This window comes from Felis catus, chromosome X (assembly GCF_018350175.1).
Source record: "Felis catus isolate Fca126 chromosome X, F.catus_Fca126_mat1.0, whole genome shotgun sequence".
In the NCBI taxonomy this organism is placed as follows: Eukaryota; Metazoa; Chordata; class Mammalia; order Carnivora; family Felidae; genus Felis; species Felis catus.
The window spans coordinates 11528780-11548845 of NC_058386.1; the positions used below are offsets into that span (position 1 = coordinate 11528780).

At 37.6% G+C, this 20066-nt stretch overlaps 1 protein-coding gene across 2 annotated transcripts in view; it reads left to right on the forward strand.

The window, feature by feature from the left end:
- Nucleotides 1–20066, forward strand: part of MOSPD2 (motile sperm domain containing 2) — a 53537-nt gene that overhangs the window by 22281 nt on the left and 11190 nt on the right. For both annotated transcript variants that reach the window (XM_006943574.3, XM_006943573.3), the window contains exons 6-11: nt 709–769; nt 3235–3273; nt 12338–12462; nt 15763–15939; nt 16565–16677; nt 19129–19225. In XM_006943574.3, the coding sequence (XP_006943636.1) occupies nt 709–769; nt 3235–3273; nt 12338–12462; nt 15763–15939; nt 16565–16677; nt 19129–19225 (612 nt within the window). The remainder of the gene's footprint in view (nt 1–708; nt 770–3234; nt 3274–12337; nt 12463–15762; nt 15940–16564; nt 16678–19128; nt 19226–20066) is intronic.

The following is a 20066-nucleotide window of genomic DNA, read 5'->3' on the forward strand; positions in this document are numbered from 1 at the left end:
ATCCATGTGAATAGTAACCCTCATAACCAAATTTCATGTTGGATGTGTTCGGTGCAGGAGAAGCAACAGACAATTATGTTCATAAAGTTTTCCAGGGATTGGAGTCAATGAACAACACTCGAATGTAAACTAAAAAATTCTGCCTCTGGGTCTCTAAATAAGAGGAAAGAAGTTAGCAGCGAAGTACATACAGCACACCAGTATGATCAGATTAGCTGTTGTGTAAGAGATTGAGAAAACGTATTTTACTAAAGCTATTACAAGGTGTAGAAATTAGGTGTAAAAAGCAAATACACCAGAATCGATAGGTTATATGTATTATCATTGCAAGTAGTAAAGGTAAACGGTATGCTCGTTTCAGTAATTCTTTAACTGTTCAACAGATTTTTAGAATTTCTCTGTAGGGATTGCTTTCGATCTGCTTTATAATGCCATGTTACCTTAGCCTGCATATCTCACTAGTTGGAAATAACATGAATGATGTTTAAGTGTCTGAATTCTTTCACTCGATATTAGGACTGATTATTACAAGTAGCTTAATGACTTAAAACCTTAACCTCTGAGAATATATTTATATGAGCTTATTTTTTACACAATTTAATAATTGTCTCATTTGTATTTAATAGCTTATCACCTTTGGAAGTGTGCAATTTAAAGCTCCCTAATGTGGATAGTCTTAAAGCTTTAAACGTATAATCTGTGTTTTAGGACATGGACTTTGTGCGCTTTATCATCAACTGCTTTAAGGTTTATTACCCTAAATACCTCTGTAAGTAACTTACTCCTTTATAAAAATATAATGTATAGAAACTATAGACAGTGACTGAGATTGCTTTATGTTACTATAGACTTTAATACCTGAAGTTTTATATTCTGATGAATAACTTAAATGTGTGCATAGAAGTTTAAGTGCGTATCCTAGTAGATATAAAGGAAATTTTTCATAATCATTGTCCTTTACAGTTTTAAGAATTTAAATTCGAAACTGTATATACGGCATCCTGTAACACATACATACGTGGGGACATAAAACATACCTTTATTTCCAAGATTTCCCATTTTTATTCATCTTTCAATGAAAAACTCATTTAAAATGATATTTATTATATGGAACTTCTTACATGCAAGAAACAGATAAACAATACTGATAAATAAAGTATATGTGTGATAAGCAGTACTGTATTACTGATAAGTGATAAGTACACTGTATTACTAATTGCTGTTTAAAAACTATCATTAAGAAAACAGTAGACTACATTTTAATTTAGAATTTGTTTTTGTGATTCTTGCATTAATTACCTGAATGAAGAACACGTAAATCTTAGGTACCCATTTTGATTCATTGATTTCTTGGATTTATATGGTGGTTTGCCTCTGGAGAAATGAAGACACTATCCCACATAAATAGTCATATCTATGTATTTTTTAAATGTTTACTTATTTATTTTGAGAAAGAGGGCATGTGTGCGTGTGAGAGCAGGGAAGGGGGAGAGATAGAGAAGGAGAGTGAGAATCCCTAGCAGGCTCCTCGCTGTCAGCACAGAGCCAGACGTAGGGCTCAAACTCACCAACCATGAGGTCATGACCTGAGCCGAAACCAAGAGTCTGATGCTTCTAACTGAGCCACCCAGGTGCCCCAACAGTCATATATTTGAATTCCAGTGGGCTCAAAGTAAAAAACGCAGGAGAGAGACAACAAGGATATCAGAAAATGGAAACTCACAGGTCTGCCTGGGCACACCCCTGGCAGATACCATAATTGGGGCCTTTGAGGACTCATGACTTAGGTGATACAAAAGCATAAAACCCCTAAATCATCTTACTTTGATGTGCTTTCCTATTATTAATGTGAAGTAAGGAACAGACAAAAAGCATGATGGAGTTCGAGGATCACTGCCACTCCTACCCCTCTGCTCTCATGTCTTCAGAGAGGGTCCTCATGAACCTTTTTAGGTAAAGAGACTATTTGGTCTGGGAAACCTGGAGGATCTGCCATTCCTTCTGAATTCTTCCTGGAATCCACCACGTACCCCGATTCATTTTACTGAGCAGTGCCAATCAGTGGTCAATAGGGCGTCACTACCCCATATGATTAGTTTGTTCCTCTTATGTAAAACATGAAAATAAAATATCCACTTCTTTATTGAAATATCTAAGTTTGTGAAGAGCCATTTATCAATAGTATAAATACCATTATTACCTTATAAAACACATCTAAGATTCTTTTGAGAAAACTATTAATGAATTCATGGGCCTATATAAAGACGAATTGAAACACTTCGTTCCAATTAAGTAGAGGTAATGCATGTATTTTACCTACATAATGGAATTTTGCAGACATTAAATTTTATAGAATCTTAAATTGGTTATGCTTCAAAATCTGTCATGAAATACAACCATTATTTCTTAAAATCTTAAGTCCAGATCTTTTTAGGCATATCACAGATGAAGACTGAGGTTATTAAGCTCCAGGGTACCTCTTTGAAGATACCTTGTTTCTTACATGTACTTTACTTGTCCTACATTAATATAACCATTCTAGGAGCTTCTCTGCTCAGAGAGGAATGAAATTACATTTTGATTCATTTGGAATAGAATGAATTAGGTATCAAGAATTCCCTTTGTGATTTCTGGTTCTTGTAATTGTTAATAGGGCCGTTTAGGTCTTCTAAATATGCAAATAATACTTCTGTATACTTTGGGAATTATTGGCTTCCTGGGGCTCATAATATGAAGAAAAGTATAAGTAATTTGCCTTTCTTAAAACATAATGATGCATTAAAATTGGGGTGAGGGGAAAACGTGTAAGTGGTTTTACAATGTAACCTCCAGAAAATTATCAGAACCAATAAATTACATTGAGGTCATTCCTAAAGTTCACTGTACATCGGCACTAATATGACATACCACATCCAAAGACTCCGCTTACCCACTTATTTATTTTGTACCTTTCTGCAAACAGCAAAAGCCACAAATGAACAAAAGAACAGACTGTTTGCCAAAGGACAATGATAGCGCATTGTTGATTTCCCAAAAGCCACCCTGAGCGGGCCCCTCATCAGTGAGAAGTTAATTTGGTTTGAGCACCACTCACACGTCACCGAATCAGAACTGAGTCAACCAGCTCAGTGTTTAGTTACATTTAGATCACCAGCTTTTTCTAGGCCAGGTATAAGTGATAATACTGTAGTGATACTAAATCACATTCATTGAATTTTTTTTTTTGTCTTTAAGCAAAAATGGTGATCTTTGATATGCCTTGGATAATGAATGGTGAGTATATTATTTATACTTCGCTAAAACGAAATGTCTGATTTCCTTTTTCCCAGTGTAGCCATATTTCTGTGGTTGTTTAAAAAAAATTTACGTTGTGCTTGTTGTATGCTCTTTAAGAGGCCGGAGCTGGAACATTCAAAGACGATTCCTAAGCAAACTCAGTTAACATTCTAGCCCCAGGCTCTGGGGATACACATTAGTCTTCTCTAAAAACAGCCTCAAGATGTTCAACCATTCAGGTGAAACTAGAGCCAGGAGCCTCAGTTTGTCACACACGGATGGGGTATGTCACAGAACATAGGCCTTTGCTAGGTTTTCTCATGGGTTTCGGGCATTGAGGAAGAAGGTGGGATGAATCTGAAATGCACTCCAAATTGCTATAGTCACTTAATAAGACAGTCATGATACATTTTGTGGTGAAAAAAAATTGTTAAAGCATTGAAAAACATTCTTTACCAACTCTAATGTGATTATATAATACTGTTATAAACATTAGGGTGCATATATCCCTTTGAGTTAGCGTTTTTGTATTCTTTGGGTAAATAGTGGTGTGATTTCTGGATCATAGGGTAGTTCCATTTTTTTCTTTTTTTTTCACGTGTATTTATTTTTGAGAGAGAGCAGGAGCAGGGGAGGGGCAGAGAGAGAGGGAGACACAGAATCCAAAGAAAGCTCCAGGCTCTGAGCTGTCAGCACAGAGCCCGTCGCAAGGCTCAAGCCCATGAAACATGAGATCATGACCTGAGCCGAAGTCACACGCTTAACCGACTGAGCCAACAAGGCGCCCCGGGGTAGTTCCATTTATAACTTTATGAGGAACCTCCATACTGTTTTTTTACAGTGGCTGCACCAGTTTGCATTCCCACCATCGCATAAGGGTTCCTTTTTCTCCACATCCTCACCAACACTTGCTCTTTCTTGTGTTTTTTATTTTAGCCATTCTGACAGGTATAAGGTGGTATCTCATTATCGTTTTGATTTGCATCTCCCTGATGATGAGTGATGTTGAGCATCTTTTCATGTGCCTGTTGGCCATCTGGATGTCTTCCTTGGAGAAATGGCTATTCATGCCTTCTGCCCATTTTTAATTGGATTATTTGTTTTTTGGGTGTTGAGTTTTAGAAGTTCTTTATATATGTTGGATACGAACCCGTTATTAGATAGGTCATTTACAAATATCTTCTCCCCATTCAGCAGATTGTTTGCCTTTCAGTTTTGTTGATTGTTTCCTTTGCTGTACAGAGCTTTTTATTTTGGTGTGGTCCCAATTGTTTAGTTTTGCTTTTATTTCCCTTGCCTTAGGGGACCTGTCTAGAAAAAAGTTGCTACAGCTGATGTCACAGAAGTTACTGCCTGTATTCTATTCTAGGATTTTTATGGTTTCAGGGCCTCACATTTAGGTCTTCAATCCATTTTAAATTTGTTTTTGTGTATGGTATAAGAAGGTGGTCCTGTTTCATTCTTCTGCATGTAGCTGTCCAGTTTTCCCAACATTTCTTCAATAAACCATGTTTTTCCCATTGGATAGTCTTTCCTGCTTTGTTGAAGATTAATTGACCATATAATTGTGGGTTTGTTTCTGGATTTTGTGTTCTGTTCTATTGATCAATGTGTGTGTGTGTATTTGTGCCAGTACCATACTGTTTTGATCACTACATCTTTGTAATATAACTTGAAGTCCACAATTGTGATGCCTCCACCTTTGCTTTTCTTTCTCAAGATTGCTTTGGCTTTTCAGGGTCTTTTGTTGTTCCATACAAATTTAATATTTTTTGTTCTGTGAAAAATGCTGTTGGTACTTTGGTAGGGATTAGGTTAAATGTGTAGATTGCTTTGGGTAGTATAGATATTTTAACAATATTTATTCTTTTAATCCATGAGCATGGAATTTCTGTCCATTTCTTTGTGTTATCTTTAATTTCTTTCATCAATGTTTTATAGTTTTCAGAATACAGGTCTTTGACCTCTTTGGTTAAGTTTATTCCTAAGTATCTTAATATCTTCGATGCAGTTGTAAATGGGATTGTTTTCTTAATTTCTCTTTCTGCTGCTTCTTTATTGGTGTATAGAAATGCAACAGAATTCTCTATATTGGTTTTGTATCCTGTGACTTTAATGAATTCGTTTATCAATTCTAGCAGTTTTTTCGTGGAGTCTTTTGGGTTTTCTATATATAGTATCATGTCATCTGCAAATAGTGAGAGTTTTACTTCACCCTTGCCAGTTTGGATGCCCTTTATTTCTTTTTGTGGTCTGATTGCTGTGGTTAGGACTTCCAGTACTATGTTGAATAAAAGTGGCTAGAGTGGACATCCTTATCTTACTCCTAACCTTAAGGGAAAGGCTCTGAGTTTTTCACCGTTGAGTATGATGTTAGCTGTGGGTTTTTATATATGGTCTTCGTTATGTTAAGGTATGTTTGTTCCCTCTAAACTAACTTTGTTGAGGATTTTTAGCAATGAATGGATGTTGTACCTTGTCAAATGCTTTTTCTATCCTCTTGAAATGATCATATGGCTCTTTTATTGATATGATGTATCACGTTGATTGATTTGTGAATATAGAGCCATCCTTGCAACCCAGGAATGAATCCCACTTGATCGTGGTGAATGATTTTTTTTAAATGTATTGTTGAATTTGGTTTGTTAGTTTTTTATTGAGGATTTTTGCATCTGTGTTCATCAGTGATATTGGCCTGTAGCTCTTTTTTAGTGGTATCTTTATCTGGTTTTGGTATCAGGGTAATACTGGCCTCATTGGGTTAATTTGGAAATTTTCCTTCTTATGTTTTTTTGGAGTAGTTTAAGAATAATTATTAACTCTTCTTTAAATGTTTGGTAGAATTCACCAGTGAAGCCATCTGGTCCTGAACTTTTGTTTACTGGGAAGTTTTTGATTACTGATTCAATTTCTTTGGTGATAATCTGTCTATTCAAATTTTCTATTCCCGTTTCAGTTTTGGTAGGTTATATGTTTCTAGGAATGTTCTTCTAGGTCATCCAATTTGCTGGCATATAGTTTTTCATAATGTTCTCTTATAATTGTTTGTATTTTTGTGGTGTTTATTGTTATTTATCCTCTTTTGTTTGTGATTTTTATGTATTTGGATCCTTTCTCTTTTTTTCTTGTTAAGTCTGGCTAGAGGTTTATCAGTTTCACTGGATTCTTCAAAGAACCAGCTTCTGGTTTCATTGATCTGTTATATTATTTTTTGCTTTTGTTTTTTAGGTTCGTTTTCATTTCTATATCATTTGTTTCTGCTCTGATCTTTGTTCTTTCTTTCCTTCTATTGGTTTTAGGTTCTCTTTGTTATTTTTCCAGCTCCTTTAGGTGTAAGGTCAGGTTTTTTATTTGTAAATTTTCTTGCCTTGAGGTAGACTTGTATTGCTATAAACCCCCCTCTTAGAACCATTTTTGCTGTGTCCCAAAGGTTTTGAATCCTTATGTTTTCATTTTCATTTGTTTCCATGTACTTTTGTATTTCTTTGATTTCCTGGTTGACCCATTCATTGTTGAGTAACATGTTATTTAACCTGAATGTATTTGTGGTCTTTCCGAATTTTTTCTTGTGGTTGACTTCTGATTTCATAGCACTGTGGTCAGAAAAGATGCATGATAGGACTTCAATCTTCTTGAATTTGTTGAGTCTTGTTTTCTGGCCTAATGTGATCTCTTCTGGAGAATTTTACATATGCACTCGAAAAGAATGTGTATTCTGCTGTTGTAGGTTGGAATGTTCTGAATATGTCTGTTAAATCCATTTGGTCCAGTGTATTACTCAAAGCCATTGTTTCTGTGTTCATTTTCTGTTTACATGATTTGCCCATTAATATAAGTGGGATGTTAAAATCCTCTACTATTATATTATTATGTTAGTTCCATTATGTTTCTTATTAACTGTTTTATGTACTTGGGAGCTTCATGCTGGGTGCATAAATATTTACAATTGTTATTTCTTCTTCTTGGGTTATCCCCTTTATGATTATATACTGCCCTTCTTCATCTCTTGTTACAGTCTTTGTTTTAAAGTCTAGTTTGTCCAATATAAGTATTGCTACTCCAGATTTCTTTTGACATCCACTTGCATGACAAATGTGTTTCTCCATCCCCTCACTTTGAATCTGCAGGGGTCTTTAGGTCTAAAACGAGTCTCTTGTAGGCAGCATATAGATGGGTCTTGTTTAATCATTGTCACCCTGTGTCTTTTGATTGGAGCATTTAGTCCATTTACATTCAATGAAATTATTCATAGTTATGTATTTATTGCCGTTTTATTACTTGTTTCGTGGTTGTTCTTGCAGATTTTCTCTGATCCTTTCTTGTCTTTCTTTCATGATTTGCTGGTTTTCTTTAGTGGTATATATGGATTTCTTTCTCTTTATTGTTTCCATATTTATTAGTGGTTTTTGATTTGTAGTTCCCATTATGTTTATATATGACCTCTTCTGCATATAGCAGCCTTTATTCTGTTGATGGTCATTTAAGTTTGAACCCATTCTTTCCTCCTCTACTCCCCCTCTTTTGGGTATATGTTGCCATATTTTACATCCTTTTATTTTATGAGCTCATTGACTGATTTTCTACAGAAATACTCATTTTTACTGCTTTCGTGTTTCCTACCTTTATACTGTCACTTTCGATCTCTCCTTTCCACTTGGAGTCCCCTTAATATTTCTTGCAGGGCTCGTTTGGTTAGTGGTCATGAACTCCTTTAGTTTTTGTTTGTGTGGGAAACTCTTTATTTCTCCTTCTATTCTGAATGATAACCTTGCTGGATAGATTATTCTTGGCTGCAGGTTTTTCTCATTCAGCACTTTGAATGTATCATATCACCCGTTTCTGGCTTAGAAAGTTTCTGCCGAAAAAGCCACTGATACCTTTATGGGGTTTTCTTTGTATGTAACTATATTCTTTTGTCTTGCTGCTTTCAATATTCTTTCTTTATCAGCATATTTCCCATTTTAATTACAATATGTCTTGGTTTGGGTCTGCTTTTGTTAATTTTTTTTTGGGGGGGGTTCTCTGTGCCACCTGGATCTGGATATCTGTTTCCCTCCCCAGATTAGGGAAGTTTTCACCTATTATTTCTTCACATAAATTCTCTGCCCCCTTTCCTCTTTCTTCTTCCGGGATTCCTATAATATAAGTATTATTATGTTTGATGGAGTCACTGAGTTCCCTAAGTCTATTCTCATTTTGCGTAGTTCTTTTTTTTTTCTCTTTTGTTCATCTTGATTATTTTCCATTACTCCATCTTCTAGGTCACGAATTGGTTCCTCTGCTTCCTCCAGCCTGCTGCTGTTCATTTCCATCAAGTGTGTTTCTCACTTCATTTATTGAGCCCTTTATCTCTGCTTTGTTATTCCTTATCTCTGTGTTAATGGTCTCGCTGATGCCTTCCACTCTTTTCTCAAGTCCAGTGAGTATCCTTGCGATCAGTGCTTTAAATTCTCCATCAGGCACGTTACTTATATCTGTTTCACTTAGATCTCTGGCCATAGCCGTGGCCTTGTCCTGTTCTCTGTCTTCTTATTTTGGCCAAGTCTCGGTGCCTATTTCTGTGTGTTAGGAAAGGCAGCTCCGTCTCCTGTCCTTGAGGGTGATGGCTTTATGAAGAAGAGGCCCCGTGGTGCCCTGCTGTCTAAGTGTCCCAGGCCCGGTGCTCCTGGGACTATCTCCAGTGTGTGCTCTGTGTGCTCTGCTGTTGTGTCCTGGCTGCTTTATCCTCAGGCCAGTCATTTGCAGAGACTCTCTTTGCCTGCTGTGGGCAGTTTTTGGTGTCTGGCCTGAATGTGGCACATTTAAACTAGGTGTGCTCTGGTCTGCTTGTGAAATGAGACCTGTTGTTGCCACTAGCAGATCTGAGGCCTCACAAAACTCCTGGGTCAGGAGACACCATGTTGGCAGGGCTTTGGGCCGGTCCTCTAGGGAAAGGGTCCTGCTGACCCGGGACTTAGGCAAGCGTGACTGGGAAGGATGGTTCTTCTAGAGCGCAGCGATGTGGAGGAGGTTGGTGTAAGCAAGTTAAGTAGCAAGTGTCAGCACTGCACTGCTTCCTACAGGTGGCCCTGGGCTTCCGCTGGGGCAGGGCAATGAAATGATACTTGGCAGTTCTTTGTTCCAGAAGGGATCTCTTCATGAATGCTGCCCCTCGGAAACATGCTCCGAGATGAGCAAATAACCTTTGCACTCTGTGCCCCAGGCGCTCTTCAGATCACTTTTTCCTCGCTGTATGTCCACGGCCTGTTTGCCCTGCCTTCTCTCCACGAAGAGCCCCAGTGTCCTCTGAGCTCTCCCAGAGCCAAGCATGCTGACCTTTAAAACTCCAGGCTTTAAGCCCCACTGGTTGTGAGAACTCACAAAATTCAGGCCCTCTCACTTTCCAGGCCAGTTGCTGTACATGTTTGTTTTCCCCATGTGCTCCCCTGTGTGCTGGTCTGTCTGCCTCTCTGTCACGCACACGCACTCTCTCTAACCTGCCCTTCTCCATGACTGAGGTTCTCTTCCCACTGAAGCAGCCGTGATCCATTTCTCTCCCAAGCCAGGTCTCCTTACATTCTACCTTCTTCGATGTGGCTTCTTCTCTACCTTTAGTTGCAGTTTGTTCTGCCAGCCTTCAGATCGATTCATGGGGCATTTAGGATGATTTGGTATTTATCTAGTTGTGTTTGTGGGACGAGGCAAGCCTACGGTGCTCCTACTCTGCCACCGTCTCCCAAGATCTCTCTCAAGAAAGAATAGTCTTTGTAATAAATGATACTGGGACAACTGACTATCCACATTCAAAAGAATGAAGTTGGACCTCTACCTCCCTTCACATACAAAAATTAGTTCAAGATGGATGATCAGAGACCTAAATATAAGAATTAGAACTGTAAACCTTGGAACCATAAGAATAAATCTTTGTGGCCTTGCATTAGGCAGTGGTTGCTTAGATATGACACCAAAAAAAGCACAAGCAACAAAAGAAAAGAATAGATACATTGGACTTCATTAAAATTTCAAATTTTGTGCTTCAAACGACACCAGCCAGAACATGAAAAGACAGCTCTCAGAATGGAAGAAAATATTTACAAATCGTGCATCTGATAAGGGACTTATGTCTAGAATATATAAATAGCTTTTACAACACCACAATAAAAAGACAAATGGCCCAATTAAAAAGGGCAAAAGATTTAAATAGACATTTCTCCAAAGATAGGCAAATGGGCAATAAACACATAAAAAGATGCTCAACATCATTAGTCATGAGAGAACTACAAGTCAAAACCAAATGAGATACTAATTCACACCAGCTCGGATGGCTGTGATCGAAAAGACGTGTTGAGGATGTGGAGACATTGGAACCCTCATACATTACTGGTGAGAATGTAAAATGATGGGGCCACTCTGGAAAGCAGTTTGGCGGCTCCTCAAAAAGTTAAACATAGAAGTACCATATAATTCAGCAGTTCCATCCCTAGGTACATTCCCAAAAGAATTGAAAGCATGTGTCTACACAAAAGCTTGTACACAGATCTTCATAGCACTATTCTTCATGATAGTCAAGCGGAAAGTACTCAAATGTTTATCTCTTGATGAATGGATAAACAAATGTTGTAGATCCATAAAACGGAAAATTATTCGGCCATAAAAAGGAATTACATACTGATACATGTTACATCACAGAGGAACCTTGAACACATGCTGCGTGAACAAAGCCAGTTAGGAAAACCACGTGTTGTAGGATTCCATTTATGTGCAGTATCCACAACAGGCCAGTCCAGAAAGTAGATCAGTGGTTGCCCAGGAATGGGAGAGGGAGGGTAAAGAGAGATTGTTTATAGATAGGGGTATCTTTTTGGTGTTACAAACACATTCTAAAATTAGATAGTGGGGGGCGTGTGCCTGGCTGGCTCAGTCGTTTGAGCATCTTACTCTCTTTCGGGTCAGGTCATGATCCCAGGATCACGGGATCCAGCCCCACGGCGGGCTCTGCGCTGAGTGCAGAGCCTGCTTAAGACTCTCTCTCTCTGTCTCCCCCTCTGTTCCTCTCTCCCATTCGTGTGCGTGCTCTCTCTCTCTCTCTGTCTGTCTAAAATAAATAAAATTAGGTAGTAGGGATGGTTATAAAACTATCTAAATACACCAAAAACCATCGATGTGCATACTTGAAAGGGGTGAATTTTATGGTATGCGAATTATTATCTCAATAAAGCTATTATAAAAAAATCAGATTTAGCATTTTAGTTAATTCAAGTAACCTAGCTTCAAACACGTCATCTCACAGACTTTTTAAATCGAAATTAAGGAAAATGTAAATATTACATAAAATTTAAGCATAATTAGCCAAACTAAAAATGCAGTTTCCTGAACCAGGATTTAATTTTTATCATACTGTTTGATTTCCTGATGTTTTTTCATTGATGCTTTTGCAAACTTAATGCAGGATTCCTCTTTTAATTTGTTTAAAATGTGTTTCGAATGTCAGAATGGAAACAAGGTTTAAAAAAACAATCTAAATTAGAATGGCATGAAAGAACAAGATTGTAATTACTAAACAGTTGTGTTTGATAACGGTTTATTCTTGCAGATTCCGTGAGTTCCTCACGATTAAATAAGCTGCAGGGCTTGGGAGAAAGGCAGAGATGTTTAGGGGTGGGATGGAAGTCTGAGTGTAGCTCAAACCCATAAATAAGGAGAGCCACTTCTTTCTCTTCTTGACTTCCCATTTGAGGAGGTCTTTCAGGTTGGGCGTTGATCAGAAGTGTAAGGAAAAATGACTCTTTCCATACTCTTGCATAGTTAGCCCTCAAATCACAGTACTATTTGATTCCGTGTCTGGGAGTCTTAGCGGTTGGGATCATTGACAGATTTGTAGAGAGGCCAAAACTCTGTTAAGTTTCTTGGTGCACATCAAGGTGATTCAGTCTTCCTGACTCTTCCTGGAACATTTGGAACCCACAAAGATACCTGTTGACAGAGTTTAGCCCAAACTGATATCAGAAGACTTGCATTAGCACATACAGTAAATGAATTGAGAAAGACAATGGATTTAATGAAGTGACTGTTTTTTCCTCAGCTGCTTTCAAAATTGTGAAATCCTGGCTTGGACCAGAAGCAGTGAGTTTGTTGAAGTTTGCAAGTAAAAATGAAGTCCAAGACTATGTCAGTGTAGAATACCTGCCTCCCCACATGGGTGGAACTGTAAGTATAGTGCTTGAAGTATGTTTCTGAAATAAGACTGGATCGGGGCACATGAAGCCGTGTTCTTGCCTTAAGGGACAAGAAGCAGCAGTATCTTAACGTGCAAAGAAAGGTCATAGATACTCCAGAATAGCACCATGATAGACATGTTTATGTAAGTTTTTGAGTTGTTAAATTTTAATTTTGAGTAGGTTGTATATTTACATGGTTCTAGACTGAAAAGTATTCAGTATTCAATACGAATATTCAGACACAGGTATTCAGTAAAAAGTCTTTCTACTGCTATCCCAATCGCTCTCTTCTCCCCAGTTCCATCTCTTATATTTATTTCCAGGAACCCGTATTGCCTACATAAGCAATACAGTATGTATGTAACACACACAAGCAAATAGAGATGTAATTCTTCCTCCCTCTCATCGCTTTTAAACAAGTAGTGTATTTTTACGCCCTTATGCCTCCTACTTTTTTCTTTACAACATGTCTTAGAGATCATTCCACATCAATATGAAAAGCTGTTTTACTCTTATTTATGGCTACATAGTATTCCTGTGTCTAGAGATGAACCATGAGTTACTGAATTTTTTTTTCACGTGTCTCAGTTCGCTTCCAGTTGTTTACTGTTTAACAGTCTTTTTAATTTCAAAGATAATATATATTATCACCTTTCTTTGAAATGGTATTAGTACTTAAAAATAAGAGACCGGGGATAACTAGGTATGTGTTAAATTTTTCCCACTACACGATAATGAAACGTACTGTGTATTGTGTACTTATAAACTATGGAACCTATGGATTTGGTATGCTTTGGGTTAACCTGATAAAATTTCATTTGTTTGATTTTTACAATCTACTTCAGATACTGCCTACTTGGCAAAACTGGATTCAACCAGAATGAAGTGATTGGGAAGATGAAAAGTTTTGCTGTGTCCTTTAGATTTCTTTGGTTAGAAAAACTTGAACCAGTATTTTTAATTTGAAATTTGCTGCTTTCCTATTTTGAAGCTTTATATTTTACATTTTAACCTAGAAAACCGCAGTATGGTTCATTTCACATACTACCTTTAGTTAAACTAGATATTTGATTTGTTTTTAATAATCTGTCCCTAGAATTGTTATATCTTAAAATTAATAGCATCTAGGGGCGACTGGGTGGCTTAATCGGTTAGGCGTCTGACTCTTGATTTCGGCTCAGGTCATGATCTCATGGGTTCGTGAGTTCGAGCCCTGCGTCGGGCTCTGGGCTGACAGTGAGGAGCCTGTTTGGGATTCATATTCCCTCCCTCTCTCCCTCCCTCTCTCCCTCTCTCTCTCTCTCTCTCTCTCTCTCTCTCAAAAAAACTTTAAAATTTATAGCCTCTAGTAAAAATTATTTTTTTTTACATTTATTTATTTTTGATAGAGACAAAGCACAAGTGAGTGAGGGACAGAGAGAGAGGGAGACACAGAATCCGAAGCAGGCTCCAGGCTCTGAGCTGTCAGCACAGAGCCCGACGCGGGGCTCAAACCCACAAACCGCGAGATCATGACCTGAACCAAAGTCTGACGCTCAACCGACTGAGCCACCCAGGCGCCCCTACTAAAAATTATTTTTACTTTTAGGAGTAGAAAAGGTTATCTCCCTTCTCTGTCGTTAATGGTATATTTTTTTAGGACTGCTCAGAATTATAGTAGGACTAATATTCTTTCACATAATTTTTTCCCCAAAAGTAATACTTATACATGATTTTTTTAAAAGCAAACAATACTGAAGATTGAAAACTACAGCAGTATAGTGCCAAGCATGTGTCCCTCCCCAGGTGACTGCCCACCGCCACTCTCCAGAGGCCACCATTGTGTCCACGTTTTCTCTCCTGGAAATATTCTGTCCATTTTATTTTTTTACGTAACAGTCACATACCGTATGTTGTTTCACTGGTTTTCCCACTTCATCTCTTGTTAGTTTATGCCATATTGATTCATAGAGGTCTACCTGATTTTTTTCAACCATTGCAGAATATTCCATTGTGTGGATTTAACATAATGTAATCAGTTCTCTTTGGAAGGACTGTTAGTTGTTTTCTAATCTTGCCATTATTAGGAGTGCTACAGTGAATATCCTTGTAAATATCTTGGTGCATGGATTCAACAGTGTAAGTAGAAGGTGAGCTCCAGTTTCCCTCTAAAGAGATTGTGCTCATCTCCCAGTACCATGTGGCAATGCTTGAACCACACCCTTGCCAGTAGCACATACTCTCATTTTTGTAACCTTTGACAATCTCAGGTGAAAAATATTCTAGTGTGGTTTGAATTTGCATTTCTATTATTGTAAGTGATGTCAAGCATTTTTTTATGATTTAAAAGGTAGTCTGTTCTTTATGAATTCTGTATCATTCCTTTTTTTAAAATTCTGTTATCACTCTTCTTGATTTGTATATATGAACAAAAGCTGTCTTGTTTCTGATACATGCGATACATATTTTTCTAGTTGTGGCTTTAAAAAAAACTTTTTTACGGGTTTTTTTCGGGGGGGGGGAGTTGATTGGGTTTTGTTTTCTGTCATTCAGAAATGTTTCATGTTAGTGGGCTCATTTTTTATCAGCATTTTTATGCCTGCTGGGTTCTTTGTTTGTGCTATGATTAGAACGGTCTTCACTACTTAGGTTTTGTGTTTTGTTTCCTGGTTTTTTTTAATGTATTTGTTTTAAGTAGGCTCCATACCCAATATGGGGCTTGAACTCACAACCCTGAGATCAAGAGTTACAGGCTCTACTGACTGAGCGAGCCAGGTGACCCTGTTTTTTGGTTTTTTTTAATCTTTGTGTTTTTCTGGAGCTTATGTTGTTGTTGTTGTTGTTGTTGTTGTTGTTGTTGTTGTTGTTGTTTTAAGCTTACATGGTTTTTTAAAATTACACTTTCAGAGCACCTGGCTGACTCCATTGGAAAAGTAGGTGACTCTTGATCTCAACGTCATGGTTTCGAACCCCATGTTGGGTATAGAGCTTACTAAAAAAATAATAAACATTAAAAAAAATACATACTTTCAAGTTTTTATTCCTCCGAAATTCTTTTTGGTGCAAAGAATGAGCTCAAGATCCAACTTGGTTTTTTTACAGATGGCTAATCAGTTGCCCACACCACTTGTTGCCCTTTCCCCTTGTGTTTTGAAATGCTTCCTTTTAAAAAAAAAAAAAATTCGCTATCTAATTAAGTCTGTTTTTTTGTGTTGGTTTGCTTGTTGGCCCGGAGAGTGGATTTTTAACTCGAGAGAATTATTTGTCTGCCCACCTCCCAGCAGGCTGTTATACGATTCCTTTCTCTTAGGATCCTTTCAAGTATAGCTACCCACCACTAGTAGATGATGATTTCCAGACACCATTGTGTGAAAATGGACCTATTGCCAGTGAAGATGAAGCTTCAAGTAAAGAAGATCTAGAGAGTGATGGCAAAGAAACCTTGGAAACAATTTCCAGTGAAGAACAAACAGCTCTTCTAAAAAAGGTAATCTTAACAATAGAATGAATTTGAGTCAAAAGCTGTGGCCTGTCCGCCGTTCTGCAACTAGCTAGCTATGTGATTTTGGGTAATTCATTTAACTTCCTGTCCTTCAACATTTTGTCTATGGAAAGAAAGAGGAAGGAGGTCACTGGCTAACCAGAAGTGTCATTATGGTGTATGACAAAGCCGATTTCATGCATTGGTATAAAAATTGGCAAAATGCACTTAGGAATTGTGTTATTAAAACTATTTTTTATCGGATAAAAGTAGTTTAAAGCCTTTTATCTACTTCCTCTATTTCAGTTTTGGAAGGAGCACTTAGTTCTCTTTTTATGAGTCATCAGGGGCTTGATAGAGGGATAAATGTTATAATTTAGAACAGATTTAAAGACCCTAAGGGAAAGCCCATGTTACATTTTCTGTAGTGACTTATCTGTCGTAGGCATCCAAGTATATGTTAATGGTCATGTTAATATATGTCAAATACGTAATTTAGGTGTAATAAGCTTATGTTAAAGATTATAATTTGGATTGAATCACTGTGTTTACTTTTTCACCTAATGAACTGCCCAGCTGTCAGTATGAAACTAAATTTATCTTTCTTTCTTCATATTTTTTTGGCCTTTAGATTAACGTTACCGAACATACTTCCAAAGCAGAGGAAAATGAAAAGGTTGATTCCAAAATGAAAGCTTTCAAAAAACCATTGAGTGTGTTTAAAGGGCCCTTACTACACATCAGGTAATCATAGTTGAGGATTTTATTAGCTATGCTTTTTTTAATAATCTGTCTTGATCATCTTGAGGGAAAATGTATTTATTTCCACATTTTGAAAAACAGTACACAAGTTTTCTAATGAAAGGTTATCCAAAGACTCACCTTGGTTTCCAGACAGAGTAGACATTGTTAGCTACCTTTTTGTTATTCCATTAAGTGTGTTTAAAGGGCCCTCATTTCACATTAGGTAATAAAAGTGAATATTCATATATTAACAGTTAATCTGAATGACATATATTTTTCTCATTTTACTGATAGTGTTTGACTTGGACAACTTTGAGGATGCCAGAGATGACAGTGAACTAAGCACTTATCAGTTTGACCTTCTAAAAGCTAAAGCTGGACTAGAAAAATAGGAGGGGGGTTGTTTTGTTTTTGTCTTTTACCAAAGCCCGATTTCAGCACATCTCTATTTTTGTTTCTAGGTTACTCAGCCTGAGATTCAGGATTGTTTATAATTATCATTACATAAAGATCTCTTTCTCATTAATGATGCTTTTAGTTGATAAATTTATATGGCCTTATGTTAATACTGCTATGCCAACTTTGGTGATGACCTGATGTATCATTTTCTGTCCCATAGTTGAAATTTTTTTGTGTAACTGTTTTAGGTATGACTCTTATGACCGGTACAGACTTTTAAAAAAACTGATACTCTAATTGAGAAGACTGGTTTGTTTATATACATTGGGATTATCTCAACCATCTGTGTATTTCTGGGTGGGGGGGGTCCCACATGTATATTCTGCTGGTCATGGGTTTTCTTTGCCATTTCCCCCCTGTGGAGTTTGTCTCTCCTCTTTCCCTATAATGGTTTAGAAGTTTCACACTTTTCACTGGAGGCTTGTGGACACCCTAGATCTTGGCTCATGAATGTCGAGGGTCAGCTTCAAGAGCTGGCCAGGGAGAGGGCCAGGGTAGGGTAGGGCAGGGCAGCTTCCAGGGCTGTGGTCTGGGCTCAGCATCCCCTGCCTCTGCCCCCAGGAAAGTCACAGCACCTCTCCTCCAGGCACAGGTGCCCCAATAGCGGCTGTCTCCCGTCAGTCTCGTGGTTATTGAGAGTACTTCCGAGATTCATAACCTGGTCTTTTCTGTGTTATATTTCAGATGGGCTCTAAAAGTAAGCCAGCAGCTGTGCTAATCTGTCTTGTCCAAAGATGAGCAGAGCCCTCTTAGGAGAGCATGTCCTTAAAAATATGTGTTCTCCAAATGAATCTCTGATATGCCTACATTCCTGATATAAAATGAATCTACTTATGTATATGGTCAAGGACAGTCTGAACAATTCACCTTTTTATCTAAAACAAAAACACTCCTCTACCCAGTGTTTGGAGGCATCTGATACAGTTTGACTCATGTAACTAAACTGCACAATTGGAGGGGCTGCTGGGTGGCTCCGTTGGTTGACTGTCCGACTTCGGCTCAGGTCATGATCTCACGGTTCGTGAGTTCGAGCCCTGCATCGGGCTCTGTGCTGAAAGATTGGAGCCTGCTTCAGATTCTTTGACTCCCTCTCTGTCTGCCCCTCCCCCACTCGCACTCTCTCTCAAAAATAAAACATTAAAAAAAAAATTTAACTACACAATGGGGCACCTGGGTGGCTCAGTCGGTTAAGCGTCCGACTTCTCAGGTCACGATCTCGCGGTCCGTGAATTCGAGCCCCACTTGGGGCTCTGTGCTAACAGCTCAGAGCCTGGACCCTGCTTCCAATTCTGTGTCTCCCCCTCTCTCTGCCCCTCCCCCATTCGCACTCTGTCTCTCTCAAAAATAAACATTAAAAAAATAAAAACTACATAAAACGTTGCTTTAGTCTTTTAGTTCACATGCTCTACAGTGACAGTAGTAAAATTTGTATTTTGAGGCTCACTGCTTTTACTGTTTGACAAATATTTCCCACCCCAAATTTTGTTTTTTGTATTCCATATTACTTAGAAAAAGCCTTTACGTAGTAAGACCTTAGTCTGTTCCTTCAAGACCTCCCTGATGATCGTTCATTTTACGTTAGACTTTTCTCTGTTGGTGTATAAAATTATGCCCCATTCTATTCTGTTTGTAATTAAAGTTGAAGTGCCAGCTTCTTCTCTGTTTTTATTATGTGTAACCTTCCAAAGAGTTTAAATGCACCTTTAGATGGTGCTGATTATAGGCTAATTCAGAATCATCCTATTCTTTCTTCTGTCCTTTTCTATTTAGCTTTTGATCTTGGGGAAGCCAACCATAGGACTTTTAAGTAGCATGCAATTAGTAAGATGAAAACACAAACTATATTAGGTCATTGTTTTGTAGGTTTTTTTTTTTTATGAAATCTCTTTATACAAATGAGCATATAATATTAAATGCTTTTCTTCCAGCTAATGATTAGATTGTCATTTATTCTGAATAGCACAAATGCCTTATGTTTTTGTTACCACCTAGCCCAGCAGAAGAACTGTATTTTGGAAGTACAGAATCTGGAGAGAAGAAAACTTTAATAGTGTTGACAAATGTAACTAAAAACATTGTGGCGTTTAAGGTAAGTATCTGAAAGATCTAATAGATTATATGTGGAAATTGGATATGGGAAGTGATTTCAGACATTTTAATCGAAAGACTGAGGATTTGTAACTTGTGCAGTGTTTTTATGACATTTTTAGGCATGATAAGCTGCCTTCTAGTTTTAACCACATGGCATAGCTTATCTAAAATTTTCCCTGGGATCTGTATCTCAATCTTTAATGAGCCATAATAGGCTAATGTCCAAATTAATCTCAGGCTTTAATGTTTGTTGTAAATAAAAACCCAAGGAAAATCACTCTTCATCATATAAATAATTCATAATAATAGCAAAAAAAAATAAAACTATAAAATCAAGAGTGCATTTTCCCCCAAGTGTGATATAGTTTGGAATGTAGTTTATGCTGGATACTAACCTAATGACCGAGTCTGCCACTGCCCCATATTGTAGAAATTATTTCCTTAAATCATCTATTTAATTTAGATTGGACGGACCACTAGGATATTTTCTTTGATTTTCTAGTGTTTTTAATTGGACAACGCTATTATAACAAGTCCTAATACGGTTTTTTAGAATTTGTGTTATTAAATTTAGGCAATTGCCAGATAGGATACTGCACAGATTGTTTTGTTGAAAAGGAAGGCTGAGTGACAGTTGGACTTCCAAGATTAGCAGAGATTTTAAAAAATAAAGATACTGTTTTCCTGTTGATGGGGAAAGATACATTCTATGCCTGACCACCGTGGGTGTTTTGTAGACTTTATTATTAACTGCTAGTTTTCTAAAAATCACTTTCAAGCCGTTTACCCCCCCAAGATCAGTTTTATCATTATGCTGTTAGTGATTACGTGATTATTCA